The sequence below is a fragment of the Fundulus heteroclitus genome, chromosome 5 (genome assembly GCF_011125445.2).
Source record: "Fundulus heteroclitus isolate FHET01 chromosome 5, MU-UCD_Fhet_4.1, whole genome shotgun sequence".
In the NCBI taxonomy this organism is placed as follows: Eukaryota; Metazoa; Chordata; class Actinopteri; order Cyprinodontiformes; family Fundulidae; genus Fundulus; species Fundulus heteroclitus.
The window spans coordinates 30,064,951-30,087,532 of NC_046365.1; the positions used below are offsets into that span (position 1 = coordinate 30,064,951).

The 22,582-nt window shown below is 38.3% G+C and overlaps 1 protein-coding gene across 1 annotated transcript; it reads right to left on the reverse strand.

Moving 5' to 3' along the window:
* Positions 1 to 3,399: 3,399 nt before the first annotated feature.
* Positions 3,400 to 6,497, reverse strand: LOC105924886. Its single transcript, XM_036136668.1, has 8 exons — positions 6,432 to 6,497; positions 6,122 to 6,355; positions 5,942 to 6,046; positions 5,527 to 5,742; positions 5,036 to 5,377; positions 4,383 to 4,716; positions 4,229 to 4,286; positions 3,400 to 4,057 (listed from the first exon to the last, which is right to left on the reverse strand). Exons 2-8 carry the CDS (start codon positions 6,303 to 6,305, stop codon positions 3,878 to 3,880), a joined length of 1,419 nt encoding a protein of 472 aa, XP_035992561.1. The 5' UTR covers positions 6,306 to 6,355; positions 6,432 to 6,497; the 3' UTR covers positions 3,400 to 3,877.
* Between the last annotated feature and the right edge of the window lie 16,085 nt (positions 6,498 to 22,582).

A 22,582-nucleotide genomic window follows, 5' to 3' on the forward strand; every position in this document is an offset into this window, starting at 1 on the left:
TTCTTTGATTAGCCTTAAAATGTCTGAAAGAGCCCCTTAAAGGAGAAGTCCGGTCAAAATCAGAATTTAAACTGCTGAAAGTACTTTAAATATAAAAGTACTACATACTGTGCAAAAAAATATACGTTTTTTTAATTATGAATAATTTTCATTTAATCATGTTTATGTGGAGGAATCCATCTTGGTCAAGAATAGTACTGTCACCTCCCATTTTTTGACGTCACTCGGCGGACCCGCAGTTGAGCAAGTTTCAACGCTCTGTTTGTCACGGCGCACTATTTTCCAACATGGTGACGACTGGTGCTCTGTACGAAGCAGAGAGCGATGAAGTACTTAGTGACAGTGATGAGAGTTCCGTGAAGCTATTATCATCTGATAGCGATATGGATTTTTTTAGAAGAGTTTCTTGACAGAAACCGGACTTTTGACGGAATCCAGCGTACCTATTTCCAGTGCAAACTCAGTCGGGTCCTACAGTATATATGTATACACGCGTGTGTGTGTGTGTGTGTGTGTGTGTGTGCGCGCTCTGCCGCAGCACGGCTTTGCCGGCGCTGCAGCGGAGCGCACACAACCACACACACACAGCGGAGGAGAGATCGCTGAAGTGACTTAAGTTATATATTGGCCCACTAGTAAAAAGGGCAGGTGGTCATTATTGTATAAATATTAAAATATAAGAGCGTTCCAGCACATGCTGGGGCGGAGGGATACCACATCACATGTGGTATCCCTCCGCCCCTCTGCTCGGTGACCATCCCCGCAAATTCTAAATAAAAAATTCTAAAATAAAAAATAACTTACCGAAAATCCTCGCTCTCGTGTCATGTTCAAAACATTCTTCTTTGAAATGGTCACTGCATATGACGTGTTTTCTCTCTGGCCAGAAGTTAGATGGCGAATCCGCTCTCTTCAAGTTGGCAATCCAGCACCGAGCCCGGTGGCTCATGATTTGGGAAGTTGAAATAAGCAATGTTTTTTTCTACTTTTACCAGATGTGTTGGAACATCCGATGGCCATGCACGTGGGCATTGTTGCTGTAACAATAGCTCTTTGGAATGTCAGCGGTGAAGTCCTCTGGAAATCCGAAAAAATTATTGATGATCGCAGCTGTGTAGAACGGCTCCTATTGACTTTGCATGGAAAGCGTAGAGAAATGCTGTCGCCGCTTCCGCTTTTCCACGCCCCAGGGTGTGATGTCAAACGCCCCTTACTGCCCAAATATGGGCAAATGTCAGCCCCCATACACAGTGATTCAGACGACAATTTATGTTTTTATTTTCTTATTGATTAAAGATAAGTTCATTAAATAACCACACACGTATTAGTTTTAGTTATAGCTAATGATACCCTGATTTTTCCTTGTTGACCGGACTTCCCCTTTAAAGGTCGCTGACAGAGAGTTAAATATGCAGCCAGTGTCCATTCAGTGTTTTCATCCCTGCGCTTGGTCAGGCTTCAAGACTCATTCAGTAAGTGCTAAACACGATCATTAATTAAAAAGACAATTGCACAAAATATTAGGTTTAATTCAGTATATTTGAATCTAACTTGTTTTGTACAGTTTCTGGATGTGCACAACACGTTGTGGCTTACTGTGAGAGACATCGCTATTTTCTGAGATCAGAAAGAAGCAACAAAAAACATCTTTGTTCAGCCTGTCTCAATATCCAAACATTTAGAAAATAAGGTTACCATTTATAAGTTACATAAATGTTAGCCCTCTATGGCATGATTTTTTATTTTTGGAGAAAGAAAATATTTCACCCTAGTTTTTGAGAGCGTGGGTATTCCTTATAACATATCAGTCATAACATGTGTCCCCCTCTGCCCCCCCTACCAGATTTTGCTTTGTTGCCTCAGGTCAACAACATGCTATAAGAGTACTAAAACCGCAAGTTTTTCTATATTTCCATATAAGTGAAATGAAGAACAAACAAGCCATAAATGCATTAGAAGAAGTTTTATTTCAACAAGGATCAGCAACAAATGGTTTATAAGTCACTGGGTTGGAGATTAGCTACAGTGTGTGTTTATGTTTATGAATATATGTGTTCCTGTGGGGAAGTTTGAATCGCTTTCTCTTTTCTTACAAAGCACAGTCTGTATTATTCTGCATGGAACCTCAAGAAGCAGTTGCTGGTGGATGTGAAACAGAGGTGGACATCACATTTTTGGCACTTGGCTTTAGGTGTACCTTTGCATCCTGGTACCTTGCATCTCTCTTTCTCTTCATCCATGACCATCCAGTGGGATGTGACGTACCAGATGCACATCGGGGACCGGAATGGGTGTAATGGGTCTTCTTCTCTTCTTTTCTTCATACTCCCCAGCAATTGTGGAACTGGTACGACCTCTCTTACGCTCCAGATTCTTGCCACTTCTGCACAAGCTTTCTGCAATATACGACTTGAACGTATAAAGCTTTATCTGTTCCTTTTTTGTCATGCCATTGGTGTTGCAGTCTCTCTTGTAGAGCAGCCAGGCAGTCACGATCATCATGCCAATAAAGTGGAACATCAGCCGGTGATACCACTTCTTCAACCTTATTTTGTTGCAGTACAGTGCAATGAGAGAGTCCAGCAGGTCCACCCCACCCATATTCTTATTGTACTCTCTCACCACAGCAGGACAGGGGACTTTGATTATTTTCTTTTGCTTGCCATCCCACCTATCAACCTTGGTGACTAGGTGTGCTCCATTGAAATTACTGAGAAGACTGACTGAACGCATGCAAGGATGTTTCTCCAACCTTGGCCGTCTTCAGTTCAAAAGATCCACGTCCAGCTTTCTTCAACTAAGCGTCACACATCAAGTTGACACCTGGTAATCTGTTGCTACGAACAGTACCAGGACAGTGAATTCCCTGCTGAGCAAGTGTGAGTATGAGAAGGACACGCGTGAACAAGTCGTCAAAGAACACCTTGTAGTTTTGCTGCTTGAGAATTGGCTGGGCCAGGCAAAGGACAACGTTGCCACTTGCTCCTACATCTGGCAGTTCAGGGTGTTAGACAACTCTACCTGTGTAGATCTCAAAATTGTGTGGGACACCATCAGAACTAACCAAGACAAGCATCTTGTAGCCCTATTTCTTTAGTTTTGATGGCAGGTATTGTTTCTGTCTATTTTTTATGAGTAATAGTAGATAGTACAGCAAAAAAAATATATTTTGGTCATGACTATGCATCTCTGCACTTCTCCATCCATGAGAATGTCATTGTTCAAACCAAAGTGGTCTAACTGCACAATGTTGCCCTGAGGCAATGAATGAAAAACTACCATTTTAGTAAATAAAGACAAAAAGTGCCTTTTCTCAATCAAATATGCTTATTCACATATTAATGTACATCACAGATATTATTTATACAAAGTTAAATAAATTTAAAAATGTTAAAAAAGTGAAATATATCTTAACTTCTGCTAGCAGTATGTCCAAGCCGGCTATGGTTCCAAAAAGGACTGTTTCACCCCCAGAGGAAAGGTCAAAGCCACGCCCACCTCAAATTTCATTGGTCACAGACTTATCACCAGACTTCTAAAGTAATATTTTATTAAAAAAAATTAAAGGGGCAGTGTGAGGGCAAAAATAGTGGTTTGTTGCCTGACGGCAACACCATGCCATATTTTCATATTTTAATTATCAAAGTGTGTTCCTGATTCATAATAGGCTTTAAATCCCAAAGCTGGGGCATTTTGAGCCTAACTCAGAAAAACAAAATCTTTAGCGTGGGGTAGTGAACAGTCGGTGGCAGTCACTAAAATATTTTTTGTAGTTTATCCGTAAAACTGTCCTTTCAATATGAACAAAATTTGAATATCTGTCACATTAAAAAACATTGTTAGACCTAAAATTGTTGTTTTGTCATCAATGTCTTATTTAATCTGAATTTGAGTTTGTTCCTATTTTGACCTCAGCATAGGGGGTATGCTCTTGTTCCTGGTGCTGTTGAATACTGGAGTAAAGAGGATTTGATTTTTCTATTGCTAATTGGCTGTAATGAAGTTCCTTTTCTGCTGGATGAGTTGAAATCTCTTCATACGTATGTCCCAGGTTTATCTGATGACAAAAAAAAAAAATGGTACATTTTTTAACAAAAGTAAAAATCTCATTGTTCTTAAAAAAGTGGTATTAATGCATAGTTAGGGTAAACTCTTATGTGAAAATGAACATCTTTATGTTAATGTGAGGATATGTGGATTTGGACAGAAGCAGAATTATGCACTTTACCTCATCTGTATTGTTGACGGATTCATTTGTAGAAGACTGATGAGAAGTTTTATATTTCCTGGTTGGTGAATTAGAAAAAAAAGACAAATAATGATTTTAAAGTTTATAGTGAGCATGGAATGTTGCTGATCAGACATAACAGTGTAATAATCACCATATCATGAAAACAATGAGAGGAATAAAAACCAGGAGAGCAGCAGAAGCTCCTGCAGCTGCTGCTCCCCAGTTTGCTGTTCTTCTCTGGACAGTCAGAGTCTTTGCAGCTGAGCTGATCGTTTCAACAGCACAGGAGTAGTTTCCTTCATCCTGACTGCTGACTGCATCTATAGTCAGCTGTTTGTTGTGTGTTTTTGTCAGACGCAGAGGCTGGCTGTTCAAGTACCAAATGTACTTTGTGTTTTCACTGAGAGGACAGCTGGTGCTGCAGGTTAATGTGACTCTCTGACCCTCAGTCACCTCTGCAGCAGGTCTCAGATCCACCCGCAGCTCTGGAAGAGAGTTGGATATGAATAAATAACATTTAGCAAGTAGTTCTGGTAAGATTGGATCTAGACATGAAACTGGAGTTAGGTTTAGTTATTCTATTATTAGATACATAGAGCGATAGGACCGGTTTATCTGTGCCTTGTTGAAGATGTTAACTGTTATTAATGAACAGTACAAATGTTGTTTAAAATGAAGATTTCAGACTTGGGTTTTAAAGTTTGTAACATTAACATTTTCACAACGTGAAGACGTTTGATCACATGGATTTTACTGAGAAAATGTTTGCTGAGAACCTGTTGCAGATAAAAATACATTATTTACCTGTTACGATCAGAGTAACTCCTGGATAAACATACTTTTCCAGGTCATAATCCTTTAGTTCCACTCTGAACTTGTATTCTCCTGAGTCCTTCGGATCCAGGTTGTTTAATCTGAGGATGTGTTTGTTCCCCATGTTATCCTGATACTTTACATCACCTTTATCCTCCACCAGCTGTTCGACTTCCTGCTTTGCATTTCTCTTCATTTTATACCAGCGTTTAGCCTGTACCTGCATGTTTTCAGGAAGTGAGTATTTGCTGGAGATGTTCACTGATGAACCTTTCAGGCCACAGATTCTCCTGCTCACATAGTTCACAGTCCAGCAGTTGGAACCATTAAGACCTGAAATATGGTGGAATGACAGATGAAAATTATTACTGCAAAGATTTAAAACAGGTTTAAAAATATATTTTCTCTGGGGTAAATTTCAATGATAATTTCACTTTTTAGCAATACATTAACATTAACTGCCTAAATTAATTCATACTCACAAACTTGATCAGAAAGCAGATAATCAGGATTCTTCACAGAACAGAAAAAAATCTCTATGGATGAGCTGGTAAATACAGTGGTTTGATCAGCTTTCTGTAGACCATCTTGTGTGTTTCTATACAACTGAAGGACTTGAAAGTCAGTCTGAGAACAGCTGGAGTTACAGATCATCTTGAAATGGTCAGGAGCTGAGTCCTTTGTTTCAACATAAAGTTCTGTTGGGAGATGAGGAACATTTTTCAGACATTTATCTCAACAACATAAAATGTGTTTAGTTTTATGATGATCAGAAAAAATATTGAATTTACAAAAAATAAAGATTTCAGATAGTTTGAGCAAAAAGTTCAAAGAGAATGAAAATTTGCTTCACAGAGATGAGAGTTGATGTAAAACAGCAGATTAATGTAACATCACCTGTAGGAAATGTGATGGAGCAGGGCTGCTCCTCTGACGTCTGGCTGTAGGAACACATTGTGCCTCCAGCGTAGGTCACACTGAAGCAGCTCCGTGTGACAGAATCTGAACAAAACCAGAGATCAGTGAGAGTCTCACCATTGGTGACATAAAATGATAAAAAGCTCTTCATCGTCTCACCCACTGAGACCTCAGGAGCTCTGATATCCTCGTAGCCTTTGATAGCACAGGAGTATCTGACTGCCGGATCACTGGTGACCAGTTCTTGGTACCAGGGGGACCAGTCCTCATAGAGGAACTCGCTGTTCTGGTACCAGATGATAGCTGCAGGGCTTTCAGTCCCATAACAGCTGGTTGAACACATCAGAGTTACTTTCTGTCCCTCTGTGGCAGGAAACACTTTTACCTGAAGGTCTGATAAAGTGTTAAATCTAAATTAATTCACAGCTTTTATTTACATGGTTACTGATTCTATATCCAGCATTTCTACCTGTAACCTGGAGCTGAATCCTGGTCTGAAGGCAGCTGTCTGTTTGAACTGATGTATCTTTTGGAGTGGTTTCACGGCAGCAGTAAAATTTCTCATCAAACTTTGTTACATCTCTGATTGTCAGAGTTAAGCCTGAAATGCTGAACTTCAAAGGATTTCCATCTGCAGAAACATCTTGATAATTAGCTCCATTATTATCGTTTGCTTTGTACCATTTCACGTTGGCAGCTGAAGCCGAGCAGCTCAGATTCACTGATGAACCTTTCAAAGCACAGATGCTGGTTGGATTCCCTTCGATACCTGAAGACAAAAGATTTGTTGAACTTAGATTTGCTTTGTGTGATAGTTTTTCTTAAATAAACTAACAAATTATCATCACACTGTCATAGTCAAGTCAGTCTCTGCCAGCAACACCTGATCAAGTCAGTCTATGCCTACATTGTCTGGTCAAGCCCGGTTCTGTGAACAACACCTACCAGCACTACCTGTTCAAGTCAATCTTCACCTGTATTGTCTGTAATGCCCAGTCCTGCCTGCCTGTCTTATTTGCCACCATTCACCTCTTTAAAATAAACTTTTAACACTACTCTGTTGGTTTGAACATCGGGTTTTCCACGTTCTGCATTAGATTAGTTTAAAATGTTTAACAAGTCCAATTTATGCTTCATCCGACAGGATAACAAAACCCACTTGAAAAAGGAGAGAAAAGTAGTTCTTCATACCTGAGACGTAGAGAATATAAACCATCAACACACATCCAGCTTCTGACAAGTAGAAAATCATTGTTATTGACGTCTGTTAAAAATAATAGTGTAGTTGATTTATTTCCCAGCCGTAGATTAGTGAAACATTGGTAAAAAAAAGTCTACGGAAGAACAGTTAAACTCAGCAGCAGTCTACTAAAGCTGATTCATGGCAATTTGTCTGACAACCAGACCACAGCTTCAGAGACGTGATAGTCACTTCCTTCTTTGTCATTTTCCCTTCACAGAGAAGAGACCTCTAGTGAAAAACCTGAGATGCTGCAACTATTACTGCTGTTACTGAGCTATCAATAAAGTTCAGACAACGTAAAAACATACTTTAATTGATTTATACTTAATAGCCTATTATGTTATTTTATGTTGCATTTCAGGTTGCACAAACAAACAATCAATCAGAAAGCCCAATTAAAATTGCCTAACTAAAATTTCAACATTAATGGGTTTTTGGTATCTTGGGGTATAATTTCAGAGGACTTGATTGTTATTTCTGATTATTTACACAATTTATTTCCATCCATCACTTTAAATCATGAGATTTGGCCACATTTTATTCACAAACCTCCAGAAACATCGGGTGTTTCTACAGTACTGAACTCTGTGGCTTTAAAAACATGAGATTCCCCTCACAGTGTTCCTCTGTGTCCTTTTAAATGGGTCCTGTTGTGTTTAAATTGAATCTGGACTCATTATGATGGAAGCTGAGATGTATTTGTTGTGAAATTATGAATTTGTAGACTTCTAGGAATGAGCAGTGGTCTAGCTGGCAGGTAGTGCTGCAGGTCGGCTCCATGTTCTCAGAATCTATGACCTCCCCAGAAAACACCTGCATGTCAACACCTCCGCCTTCAAGTCCCTCACCTTCCATTCAGGTAGATGGGCTGGAGGTGAGGGGGGTGTAGCCGTAGGGAAATAGACAGCACTCACTCCCAATGACAGTTAAGAGTTACTAATTGGCTCAGCAGTTAGGATTTAGCTGTTAGGAAGGAAGCCGGCGTACATGGAGAAACATTCAACCTGCATGTAGAAAGACTCTAGGCTGGGATTCAAACCTAGGACCTTACTGCTGTACGGCAACAGTAATGATAACTAGTGCACCACTGTCTACCACCATTAAACTCCCAGAGAGGAGTTATTGAAAATAAAGTTTCTACATTACTGTTTATGTCCTTGTTTATGTGGGCTTTTCAACAAGCAGGTGATCCCAACGTTGAGCAAGTATTGTGTTCTTCTTTCATCCTCACAGATGTGCCAAAAATATTCTGAATAAACATTCAAACTAAATTACTTCTGGATTTTTGTAATAATATTCATGATTTATTACAGTTGTCTACACAGTCTAAGAAATGTCTATAAATATTTTCTCTTGGGTTCACTCCCAGCAGACACACATCAAGGAGAACATCTCATCAGCTTTCTGATTGGCTGTTTACATTGCATCTGTTAACTTAAACTTGTATTGGATGTCATGAATTATTAAAAGATATTTGACACTAAATACTGGATGAGATTTGATTATCTGAAGGCTGAACGAACTTTAGTTTCTGCTCTGCAGGTCTGCTTGTTCCAACGTATAACTTGTCAGCAGTCAACTATCCGACAATCACATCTATGAGCATTTTTCAGCATTTCCTGTTTAATGTCATAAATGCAGTTTTTTTTCCAAGTCTTTGTGTTTGGGACGATATATTATCACGGTGATGATTTTACATAATTCATCCGTCAGTTTTGTAGATGTTCTGTTGACCACGTTTCTGTTGAGTAAAAGTGAGACACTGAGCTTCACGCAATGACTAAAGTGGTTTTATCTGATTTCCGTTCTTTATTTAGAGTCCTGTGATGGTTAACACCATGTCTGAGTTTAAACCTCACCTGCTGCCTGTCTGTGTTGAGTTCTCACAGTTTTTGTTTTCACTCATTATAATTTGTCCAAAGTGGTTAAATGTATGTAGCTTTTTATCAACATGATCTGTACTGCACACATCTCACTAAACTAGAAGATCATCAAAAATTCATTTCAGTAATTAATCTTAAAAGTCAAATTTGTGTATAGATTTGTTACACACAGAATGGTACATTTGAAGTTTTGCTTGCTGTTCCTTTTTCAGGATTATTGCTCACAACTAATGAGAACCCAAAAATGCAGGTTCTTACATAGGATAATTTAAAATATTTTATAAAGAATTACTGGCCTAAGTCTGTCCATTCAGTGTTCATTATATGTACTCTGTACTGTACGGCATGGAGGCTAGCAGCATGTAGCAGCTGGTCTACGTTGCTGGTTCCAGTGTCTCTCATCTTCCTGTTCACAGTACTTCCCGGTAGACAGCTGTGCTAAGTCTAGAATTGATAAACACAATGATACCAACACCAGCAGATGATGTGGCGGCCCAAATCATCACTGGCTGTGAAGACTTCACAGACCTTTAGCAATGTGGATTCTGTGACTTTGTGCTCTTCCTAAAACTTCTGGGATCTTGATTTCTTAATGAAATGTGAAATTATTTTCATTTGTAACGAGGACTTTTGACCACTGAGCGATGTCTTAGGTCTCGGGTTCAGGAGTGTCTACAAGAGAAGAAATGTTGGAGCCCACATCCTGGATTTTTCTGTCTGTGGTCACTGGAAGCTCTGACTCAAGCTATAGTCCACACCTTGTGACTCTCCTCCAAGCTGTTTAATGCATCTAAATTCTCTCAAGGTTTGATGTTTCTACAACACTTTTTCCTTTCACTCGACCGTTCTTTAAAAGCACTTGGACCCAGCACTCTTTGAACAGGCGGTTGCTTTACTAATGACCGTGTAGGGTCATAAAATAACATTTCTGTATCAAAATCCTTATCTTCCGTTAGTGCTATGAAAATAAAAAAATTCTAAAACATAAAAAATAGGTGTTTTTATTCGCTGTAAGCAACAGTCTACAGAATCAACTGAAATAAATACTTCAAATATGTCAGCATGTGGGTAATGAATCTATAAAATAAGGCTTTGACTTAAAAATTCTTAAAAGAAAAGAAACAACAGCAAAAAGACACTAAGTTAGAGGTGTACAAACACTTTTCCATGGAAGCTAAAAATGTCAAGTAAGAGTACTCAGGAGCAGTAAATATGAGCAAAAGAGCCACACTTTAGATATCCCTGCACTAAAGTCTTAATTCATTCACAATCAAAAATAAATAAATAAATAAAATTACCTTTAAAAGTCACAGTTACTTGGTGTTTTTGAATCATTAGATAAAATTGGGTTTTATCAAATGAAAGAGAAACTTCATGTCCACTTATTGATCTTTAAGGGAGTTCAGGTTCTAATCTAGAGGAGACATCACTCAGAACATAGATATTATAAGCAGAGATTCACCAATATGTTTTTTTTTAAAGAGAGTTATACATTATGTTCAGATTTCAACATGACACATGAACACATGGTTGGTTTATGGGATAAAACCCACCAACTGTGCTTATTCAAGTAACCAATGAAAGAAATATAACTACATACTATCACACAAGATCACTTTTAGCATGGAGTCGTCTTAGTTTCAAGGCTGAGGGTGACGTGAAGAACATGTTCCTCTTCTCACTACTGAAGTGGTTGGACGCTGGAGTGGAGCAGGTCGACGGAAGAACACTTAAACTTAGCAGCAGTCTACTAAAGCTGATTCATGGCAATCTGTTTGAAAAACAGACCACAGCTTCAGAGACGTCATAGTCACTTCCTTCTTTGTCATTTTCCCTTCACAGAGAAGAGACCTCTAGTGAAAAACCTGAGATGCTGCAACTATTACTGCTGGTACTGATCTAAGCTACAGTAAAGATCATACAACATAAAAACATCAACCATCAACCTCGTGGCTGATGTCTTGAGATGTAATAAGTACGGGATAGTGCCAGACGAGGCGTCCATTATCAGAAATTAATGGACTTTGTGGAAGCAGTCATCCGACACGAAATGGAGGATGGTTAATTTCTCTGCATCTTCCATTGATTTCTGATAATGGACACTTCGAAGGGCATTATCCCGCTTATACCATTGTCACTTCGGAAATATTAAATAAATTAATACTTAATTTTTTTCACAAGCAACATCTGAGAGAACTATTTAATCTGTCGTTTTTGACTATATGCCAAGATAACCAGCATCAGCTGTCTTACTGTTTTCAGCTAACGTTTGAACCTGTGCTAAAATTTAGACCAATCAGGCTATTTGACCAAAACTTTTTTTTATAGGTGTCCTATAACACTTTTTAACGGTCAACCAGCAGCTAGTCAGAATCGAGTATTCACCCATACCATTGGATACTTTTCATTTTTTTACTATAGATGTAGTCTATTCTGTGACATGCACCAGTTCCTCCTTCATCAATTCACCACAACATAAAGCAGTCCTCACCGTACTTCCTGGTTTTAGTTTAATCAGACCACAGGACATGTCTGCAAAGATAAGATTTTTGTCCTCGGTTACATGTGTAAACTATTATCCACTTTTTATATCGTTTTTAGAGTGGTAGCTTATTCTGCTTTCAGCCCATGCTTTTGCAGGACTCAGTTCATGGTGGATAACGGACGACTTTTCTTTCCTCTGGAGTCTGTATGCAGATCTTTCCTTAAAACTCGTTAATCTCAAGGACAACCAACCCGTTTGCTTTCTGAACTGTAGGATGACTAAATATTTCAGTGGTGTTTATACTTGGGTGTAATTGTCTAAACAAATTAACATAGTTATTTTAAAATTGTACCTAAGCATGAACCACACCTATGGAGATCCTCCACCACCTTCCTGATATCTTGACTGATTATTTAGATTTTTCCATGTATACAGGTGTGCCTCCAGTTAACCTATCAAAAGCTCTCAAAGCTCTGATATCATCATCTGGCATTCAGCAAACAGAAATTAGATTTATTGTCAGACAGCAAGGGGAAAAAGTTTAATGAATCTACAGTACAAGACCCATGCTCCGAGCTAAATGTGGGGGGGAAAAACTGCACATCATTTAAATAATCAGACGCTGTATCTGTGTGTGTGAAAAGCATATCAAGGTTACAGCCTGGCTCTGTGACTGTCCAGACAAAACATTGGTGAAGAGTTGGGAATCCATTGCCAGGAGGACAAGGTCAAGCTCTTTGTGTTTGATCTGAATTGTTTTAAAAGCGCATATGTGAGTCAAACATCAGGACACGTCTGAATCTGCATCAAATGCTTTTTAAAACTTGTTGACTGTAAAAGAGGAGGTTTGTAACTTGCGTTATAACAGTGACACCTAGGTGCAAAAAAAGCAGACACCCACACATTTTAAAGTGTCTTACTAGCTGCGAAGTTTAACCACCATGACTGATCAGCACTGAATGCTTCGTTCTGCCACGTTTCAAGAAAGTAAAGACCAGAAAAAACACGTCAGGACACAAGGAAACACCAATGAAAGACGAGGAGCAATCCCTGGTCAGACCCTGAAATCTAAGATGTACTCTGACTTACACTAGTTACTGGAAATGTGCAGTTACTGAGAGACTAAACTGTTGTTTTAAAGTCATTGGAGTGGATAAAGAAAGCACATTAATGTTTAACTAATAAAATCCCAAAAAATTTTAAACTGAATCCAGGTATTTGCAAAAATGCTTCACCGTTGTATATTTATTATTTTACTGAGACTCCTTTTATTAGTGATCAAATATATTGTACAATGGTGCTGATCCTTGTATCCAAGGCAATTGTATCTAATAAAGATACAATTGACTTTGACTGTTCTTTCAGCAGACAGAATTAGTGGATAAACCCTTTGAAGACATCGGTTCAACTGATCAAGTGAAGCAGTTGTGAAGAAACAGATCAGCTGACTTTACACACACTAAACAAATCAAAAAAATGGTTTGATTGAAACATGAGGGCATATTTAGGTTCTGATTCTGACACAGCAAAATTATTATAAATGCTTTGAGCTTTTATTGAGATAAAACCTCCAATACACATCCAAAAAATGACTGTGAAGTTGTAATGTTGAACATGTTTTTACTTTTATAAATTACCTGCAAGAAGCAATGTGAATCATTTTACCTGACCACAACAGACCAAAAGCAGCTTTCCCATTTTCTTAAAGGCATGTAAAGGTTTTCCATCACCATTAAGAATCGCATCCTGTTATGGATGGTGCAGAAAACCAGGATGAAATTATTTTTGAGAAAGCAGAATTATGATGAACCTCCAGAAGATGGAGACTTAGATTCACTTTCTTCACTAACTTCAGTTAAGCAAAGATTTGGAGTTATTCTCAAAGTGGAGAGAGAACATGTAGAAATAAATAAAGTGTGAGTATCAGATGATGCCAGACGTGCTTTTCTAAAACACAAAGAATGTAATTTAGATTTTTCTAGTAGGTAGGAGAACCAGTAGCCATTATAGAATCAGCAGTTCATCATTAGTTTGGCCTCTAGGTGACAGCAACACGCATATCTAAAAATAAAACAGACCATTTAACATATCGTCCAAAAGATCAGCAGTTACCTCTTCCTGTTTTGTCCTTTATCTTTTTGTATTTTGACTACTTGATGAATCAAATTACAGCATACAGACTGGTGAACTGTCTGCTTGAGAGCAAAATGTTACAATCATAATTGTTTATTTCATCAATAGAATTTTTTTATTGTCATTTTATTCCACTCAACTGTACAGGACAATAAGAAAAGAGTAGAAACTAATAGACAAAGTGGTAAGTTTATTTAAAACATATTGTAGTGTTTATTATCAAAGGGGTCTAGTCAGGAATCTTGAGGCTTAGGGTATACACAATGTCGGTTGACCTGGTTGCATGGTCTTTTTATATGCACAAAAGTGCTTTGTTTATTAACAAGTAGAGTAAAAACAAAGTGTAAAATACAGAAATAAAATATAACATGCCGACAGGGCTCATTAATGTAAATGCAATAACTTTATATGCAACCAGAGAGAACTACTGGTGTAGAAATTTATAGTCATAGTATGTGACTGTGCCTTTAACAATGGGTTGTAAAGTAAGTCCAATCACTGTATATAAAAAATTATCAGTGCCATTAGTCCTGTGTTTAATGTATCGGCACTAAATTATGTTTTATTACAACAGCTCCAACAGCTCCCTCTCACTCAAGCCAGGAATATTCAAGGCTGTAGCACAGATGACAAACCCTGGTGTTCCTATTGAGGGTAAACTGTATCATTGATCTGGTATAATAAATCAAATGTGACAAAAATAATGAGAATAAAAATTGTATAGAGTTTTTGTACTTTCTTCACATTCAGAACTTTGTATTTACTAACATTACTATGCTTTTAAACAATTTGGGAAAACCCATGTGATGATGATATGGCTTTGAAAGGTTTGAACTTGAGGCCAACATTGATGAATTGTAAAGCGACGCCTCAGACGCACTGATTCCTCGTGTTACTTTAAATTAACCTCCACAAAACTGGTTGTTTTATTTCATGCTTGGGTTCAATCCCCAGATCCCGAAAGTTGCCTTGCACTGCCAACGTTGCTGAACTTTTATAATCCATTTAAATTTAAAAGTACACAACTGAAAGTTTACTGCGTTTTTGCACCATTATTATTTTGCACTGCCAACATTGTACTTTTCAGATTAATGCCTTTTTTGCACCATTATCTTGCACTATAAACATTGTTGAGCATTCTTCTGCACACGTTTTTCTCCTGCACTGTTACATTCTTATCACTGCTGTACTCTATATTGTAATGTTATTTTTATTCCAATTGCAATCTCATTACATTGTCGTAAGTTGCATGCAACAAAAATTCGTTTTCTATGCACTCTGTGCATATTTGCTGTCTAAAATAATCCGAAGTATTTGGACGAATGCACACCAAAAGCTCCGATCTTCTTCATCCTGTAGAAAACCTGTTGGCAGAGCTGGAAAAATCTGTAGCTGATGATAAACTGAACCAGAGTGAGTAAACTCACCAAACCATTCAGTAGTGTATTTTAAAACCCTAACACAAAGCTGAAGCAGCATCAGTTTTCATGGCTTCCACATTTTAAGTTGATCCCATGCATATTCAGCCCTTCAAGCTGTGTCTTGTTCGGAGCTTGAGTTGAACTTTTCAAGCCTTCATCAGTTATATCGTGGTTGATAATGACGTCTGGTGAAAAGCAGAGCGCAGCCAGGTCGCAAGTCTGAACACAGGAGAGAATTTCTGTCTTACTGCTGCCACATGCTGGCGAACAGGTAATGACAAGACTTGTATAACTGACTCATAAACATACGCAGGGATGCTTCAGATGGGTTCTCCATGCCAAAATAAATGAAGTTTGGCAATGGTTTAGGATTTTTTAAACATGAAATTACAGGGATCATCCTGCCACATTAAATAAAAACCATTAGAGGTAGGTGTCAGGATCCCCAGGTGTTTGGATTCTGATTTTCTTCTGCATTTATATTTTGACTATTTCTTTGCTCATTGTGTTTCCCTCGATCGTGCTTTCTTTAGTTATTCCCTTATGCTTATTGTTCTTAGGTGTTTGAGTTTTGGAGTTTCTGTTTTTCCTCTTTATAATGTTCTATTTGCTCCCATCCGTTCATACGTTTGTGGATTAGTGGGTAATTTTGTTCTTCATTCTCTAAACATTTTGCGGTCTCAGCTGTTCCCCATCTCCTCCTGATTTCCTCCCCTACTATATATGCTCCCTGATTCTCTCTATTCCTCGCTGGTTTCTTTTGGTGACTTCATGCGTCCTGAATCTCTGTCGCTCTGCCAGGTCTTTTCCTGTTGCTCCTCCTTGTTGTTTGTTTTCCTGCTCGATTCTTTTTTGATATCAAAAACCCACACATTACCCAGTTTGTCTGCATTTGGGTCCTTCGTCAACCCACAAAATGACAGCAGGTTTATTTTACGGACGTTATGTTAACAGTGTATACACAGTCCTGACAGGGGAATATGATTGTACATTGCATGAGAAGCTGTGCACCACGATTCTTCTGCCTGACAGATTGTATCTTTTCAGTTTGTCTGCTTTTCTGCTGGCTGCTTCCTATGATATGTTTTCATTAATGTCAAGAAGAGTGTGCTCCCTGTTAAATTAATATTTTAAATATTTGTTTTCCTGAAACTCACGCTTGATTTTAGGTTCATGTGGTGCTTCTCACTAAAATTAAACTTAGGCTCCTCTCTTGTGAAACCAGCTGTGTTCTCGTGAGGCAGACACCCTCTTGTTTTTTTTTAAGACTTGATTTAAAATGTTTTTGATATAGTTGGGGTGGCTCAGGTTAACCAGGGTTATCTCAATAGTTGTAGAGCTAGAGGCTCCATCCCCCTGGAGGAATTACTGATAACGTCCTGTTGGTTGTCTGCCCTTGGTTTGTGTTCTGTCCATCTTTCCTCTCCATAGAAAGTACACCTGGTCCAGTGTTCCTGTGTTTAAATATGATAAGATAAGATAAGATAAGATAGACTTTATTGATCTCACAGTGGAGAAATTTAAGTGTCACTTCAGCTCAATAATCAAAAGAAGGTGCCAAAAGGAGGAAAAGGTGCATGAGGTATATACAGTACAGTGTGTCCACATATATACAGTGGATCGAGAAAAAATAAAATAAATAAAACAGAGATTTAAGATGACTTCTGTACATTTAAGGTGACTTATATGCATTTGGATTTGACGTTGTACATTAAAGTGGTACCAGGTAAAGAACAACAGTGAGGTAGTGAGATAACTATAACAGCTGAAGTCTCTTATTTAACAGGATTATTGCACAGGTTATTGCAGTTATAGTGCAGCATTGTAATGTGTACATTAAATTGTTAAATCAACAGCCACTCTCTCCAATGATCAGATTAAATTATGGCTCATGTAACTGAACTCAAAATGTTTTGGTGTATGTTTAATTTTAATTCCACCTCATGTATCCTGCTGCTCATTCCAATTGCATAAAGCGATTGTGATCCTCATTTAAAGTTGATACGACACTTCCTCTTTTATTTGGAAGCTATCGTTGCCTCCAGAGTGATACCATGATGTCACCTCACTGATACTGTGTGTGTGTGTGTGTGTGTGTGTGTGTGTGTGCGTGTGTGTGTCACCCAGAGGGGCAAAACACCACCTCCTCTGCTTCCGTCTGTTAGCCCTCTGCAGACAGCGCTGCATTGTATCTGAGCCAAAGTTAGCAGATCAGCAGCCCTTCACATCCTTCGCTCCCAAACTGGCCACAATGTGGGAGAAATCCTTCTTTTGGAGGAAGAGGACAGTCGGATTTCCTCTCTGTCCAGTTCCCAGTGTGGTGACACCTGCCGTGAGAGCTTTACTAATTGGCCTCCTGATCTTGTGAATCAGGAGGGAAAGAAGCTGAATCTTGTACGAGCCTTTGCTTATCTACCTCATTATTTATGTAACTGAGCTTATTTTTGCACTACATCATATGAGAAAGTATGTGCGGATTTGCTTGTTTTGGAGCATTTGTGGGTTATGCATGTGCTTTCAGTTTGCTTTCATGAGTTTGTGCGGTGCGTGTGGTCAGGAGGGGTCTACTAAAACTTCCTGATGATTCATCATTGGAAAACACAATTAACTCCCTCACTGCCTCCCAATTATTTCCGCAGAGGAAATTAAAGTCTCCCGAGTGAAACGATGAACAATCGAGGACCGACGAACGCAGCGCTCATATGTTCCACAGCGATGCCCACTTTACCGTTCTGGAGTCATAGCTCCCTTATGGATCAAAAAGCAGAGCCTCTTCTGTTTTTTTTTTCTCCTTGTTTTGTTATTTCTTTATGACTCAGACACAGCTGTGTTGATTGCCGTTATCAAAAACAATCAAATGGCTTGAAATGAAGGTGAAGGTGGCAGAATGGGAGGAAGTGGAAAGAGGAAAAGGTGTTGTCGTTCTAGCTGCGGCTGGAAAAGGGTCTGGCTCAAGACCCAAAACCAGACGGATAAAAAAACTAAACAGCTTTTTTACTTAAACTTAACATTAACTGGGTTTTTAACCGCCAGTAAATATTTAGCAGACCAGTATAAAAATTCTGCAGTGCCTTTATTCGTGAAAACCTAAATGACTGGTACAGCATTTTACTATCCTGTTCAATCTGGTTCTTAATCCTTTATGTATTTATTTTAACGATTTTTTATGATTGCTAATAAAGACAAAAAAAATATTCCACAGTCAGTAAAACCTTTCAGTCAAGGAGAAAAATACCAAACCTGGACTATTGTATAAACATGACAACATTCAATTCAGTTTGTTTATGTTGCACCAATTCACACCAAGCGTCATCTTGAGGCATTTTTACAACACAGTCAGTTTCAATTTATCTACAGAATCAAACAAACAGATACATTTATATTCAGCTGCATATCAATTAAAAAAGTTATAATTCATTGCAGTCAAGTTCAGTGTATTGTGCTGGTTGGTGAAATGTTTTAAAAAGTCATCAATGTTATTTAATTGTCTTTGTGTTGGTTATCACATTCCCTTCAAACAAATTTAGATAGTTAATGTTAATTTAATTAAGGAGATACTGGGTTCTTGTTATCTTATTCTTTGATATAGATCTATTTGGAGTAGCGACATTTTATTTTAATTATGTTTATTATTATCATTATGATTATTATTTTTTTGGTGATCAATGCCGTTAATTGTAAAATATGTATTAAATGTTGTGTAAATGTCCTTTGCATATAGTTTGTAATTTGATGTAATAAATTGTATTGCCACATGGAAGATTGGAGGACCCTAGGAAGAATAGCTTTTAGCTTATGCTGAAGCTAATGGGGATCCAAATAAAACAAACGAACAAACAAACATGTTGATCATTCAGGGTTGTTGGTTGTTGTCTTTAAAGGGCACATATCATGATTTTCAGTTCTTCCTTTTCACATTAAAATAATTCAGTTGTAGTCTTTATAAAGTGGAACTGCAACTGGTCTAAATTCCTCATTATTGTTGCCACACAGCTCCTCTTTTACCCCTGCTCCGAGGTGCGTCTGAAAGCAATTTTGAAGCAGTCTCTTTAAATCTAAAGGCGGCACTTCACAGCCCGCCCCCCTCCAGGTCGCAGAGTATTCCACTCCACCCTGTTCAGCCATTTTTGCATTATGCTGGGGCCAGCATAATTTCTGCACGAGTCTGAGCATACTCCAGCACCCCTAAACCACATGAAAAAAAGAGAGGGAAAGGAGTTTATTTTGCCGTTCTAAGTCTTAATAATATTGTCCAATCAGCTACTTGAATATCGCTGTGACGTTCAGCTGCCACGTCCAACCAGAAGCCACGCCCCTTGGAACGTCCCAGGCGCTCCATACGTAATCATGTTGAGTCTTTTTTTTTTTTCGGACACAGCAATTCATTACTATTGGCTCTGGGAGGGCTTGCCTCTGTTGCAGAACTAAATTTATTGTGTTTCAGAATTTAACTCATTAGCTGTACAAAAGTACAGAACAGTATGTACAATTCATGTCTAGTGGCTGAAAAAGAAACAAAATTAAACATTTCAACATAACAGTGTAAAGTTAGCTATCTGACTGTTATTCATTAGTAATTTACCAATTGAACGGGTCATCTTAGCATTCATAACATTTGACCCCAACTTTTGTTGTGCTCATCTTGGTTCCACTTCCTATTCTCCTAATGTTTAACCTGCGAGTTTTCCTCTGTTTTATTAAATCCTACAAATCATCTTGTTCCTCCAGAGTTTTTGTCTGTGTTTTGGTCCAGCACAAAAACACCCGCAGTAACAATAATATCAATAAAAACGTCAAAACATCCCATACAGTTTTCTCCTTCTACTGCCTCCTCTTTGATAACACCAATTGTCCAGTTGGTTGGTTTTCATCCCTTGGCTGTCCAAACATTACATATACAAACATTTCATAGAAAGAGACATCACCTTTTACATTAAATCAGACTAAACTTTTTTTTAAGTTCGAGGTCAGTTAAGATTACTAATACACAATTGGTTGAATGTAAGAATAAAAAGAGAGATATGTTTAGGTCATTTTGAATTGTTTCCTCAAATTTTTTCCTCAAATTCAGAAGTTTACGTACACTCATTCTAAAAAGCCTTTAAGCAATTTGGTAAAGCCCAGATGATGTCATGGCTTTGTAAGCTTCTAACAACTAAATTCACAACTGTGTTAAATCGAGCCGCAGCTGAATGCATAAAAATAATACAAATGCAAACAGAGGCAAACACCTTTATTTTTGGAGATGCCCTGTGATGTAATGAAATTTAAATGGAGGCGTTTGGTCATAATGACCATCCCAACTGTGCGGTGGGGGCATCATGCTGTGGGCTGCTTGCTGCAAGGGGGCCTGGTGCGCTTCATAAAATAGATGGCATCATGAATATAGAACATTATGTGGAAACATTTAAACAATAACTCAAGATGTCCGCCAGGAAAGTAAAGCTTGGGCACAAACGGGTTTCCCAAATGGACCAACAGATTAGTAACAAAGTGTCTTGTTGACAATAAGGTCAATGTTTTGGAATGAGCACAACAACCTGATCTCAGTCCCAAAGGAAATCGTAAAGTTCTGCTGCATGTTCCTCCTTTCCTCAAATGGATTCGATGGGACTGATAATGTGCAGAACATTATCAGTCTGGGTTGCCAGATCAGGTCTTAGAGAAAGCTCATGAAACAGAAAAAAAACATACTCAGGAGGGTTCTTTAAAATATTAGTGTGAAATATTGTCTATAATAACAAATTTTGTTTCTGCTGTTTTGGTTCTCTTAACAGAAGTCAGAGGCAGATTCAGTTGAACGTTATTGTGAAATATGTTCCTACAGAGAGGCCACGTTGTTGCAGGAAGAATCACACTAATGTCTGTTTTGATCCTCCATCCTGAGATTCACAGAAGGTTTTCTGGGCCACAAAGGCTTACAAAGGGATCATTGTTTAATGTTTTATTTATTTTTTTCAAAGGATTTACATCAATCCAAACCTAAAGATTAGTGAGACTTGAATGCACTTGGAGAATGCCAAGCCCTCCCTACACAATGTTGTATTGTTTCACATTAAGGAGATGAGCGCAAAGCCCATCATAGATACCTGGATATTTCCTTTTCAAACAGCACTAAACTGTAGGGGAGATTATCTTTTGTCAGTCTTATTCTTTCTCTCTTTTTGTCACCTAATATAATAAATATAGGGGCTGCAATTTTTGGAAAATCCTACTGGCAAAATAAACATTTTCTTAAAAGGGATTTGAAAGATATGGTTGCACTTGCAACCATTTTGAATGCGGTGAAACTTGGAATGGTCACATAAAGTACTGATTATTTATTTTTACTTGATTCAATTAATATCACACATGGTTTGTTCTTGCAAATCAACCATATTTCTGTTATATAGGAAGTGAGATCCAATCTTTTAGGTACCATTTGGTGGTCAACTTGGAATGTCCCTCTGGCAACCAGTTATTTTCATGATCAAACAGATTTATTTATATAAAACTAAAACGCATGGGAAGTGAGAGATTGTAATGCTGGAAAGAAAAACAAAAAGCATAACATTACACCCCAACATTGCCTCTTCAGTAAATATTACTGAAGGGGCAACCAAGGTATGTTTTCCACAATTTGTCACTTTACAGCCACACACAAAATTTTATTTTGTGATGTTTCATGACAGACCAAAACAAAATAATTTCTAATTGTGAACTTGGGGGAAAATTATACATTTCCAAATTGTTTTTATAAATGGAAATGTGAAAAGTGGGGTATTAAGCTGTGTTCAGCCCCTCTAATTCAATAGAACCACATGTAACAGCAATTACAGCCACCAGCCTTTCAGGGGGATGTCTCTAACACATTTCCATTTGACAAATAGCTGAAGTCCCGCCAGATTGGATTCTCAGTTTGATTTAGGTCGTTACTGGGACCTGAATATGCTTTGATATCAACCATTTAGTTACAGCTCAGATTGGATCATTATCAAAGGTGAGCAATAGTTTAAAATCCTTATCAGCCTCCAACAGGTTTTCTTCCAGCATGACCCTGGATTCAGCTCCAATCGCCTTCCCTGTCCCAGCTGAATAAAAGCAACCCCACCATGATACTGCCACCATCTTTCAGGTTGGAAGTGTTCATTGTGATGCGCAGAGTTACTTTTCCACCTCACATATTGTAGGTCTGAAAGTGATATTGTCATAAGGGGTCTGTGTGCAGGTTTGGGATGCTCTGTCTTCTCCATCTCCACTAATTAGAGGGCCTTCATAATTAGAGGGCGTCAGTTTGTCATCGCTTCCAGCGTGGTACCAGACCGTCTTCCAAGCCTCGATTTCCTTGTAAAAGTTCTCAGCTCGAGTGGATACTCACCCTCCTGTGTGTTTTTCCTTTTGCCCAGATCCTCTGGTTCTGACCCAAGCGTCTCAGTGCTGGCTCTGGATAACCCCGCTGCAGAGATGCGTCTCTGA

Coding starts and splice junctions, on each gene's coding strand:
- LOC105924886 (XM_036136668.1), bottom strand. CDS start 6,305: ATGTGTTCAACCAGCTGTTATGGGACTGAAAGCCCTGCAGCTATCATC. Junction 4,287..4,382: donor CTCATTGTTTTCATGATATG/GTGATTATTACA, acceptor TTCACCAACCAG/GAAATATAAAACTTCTCATC. Junction 4,058..4,228: donor CCGTCAACAATACAGATGAG/GTAAAGTGCATA, acceptor TTTTGTCATCAG/ATAAACCTGGGACATACGTA.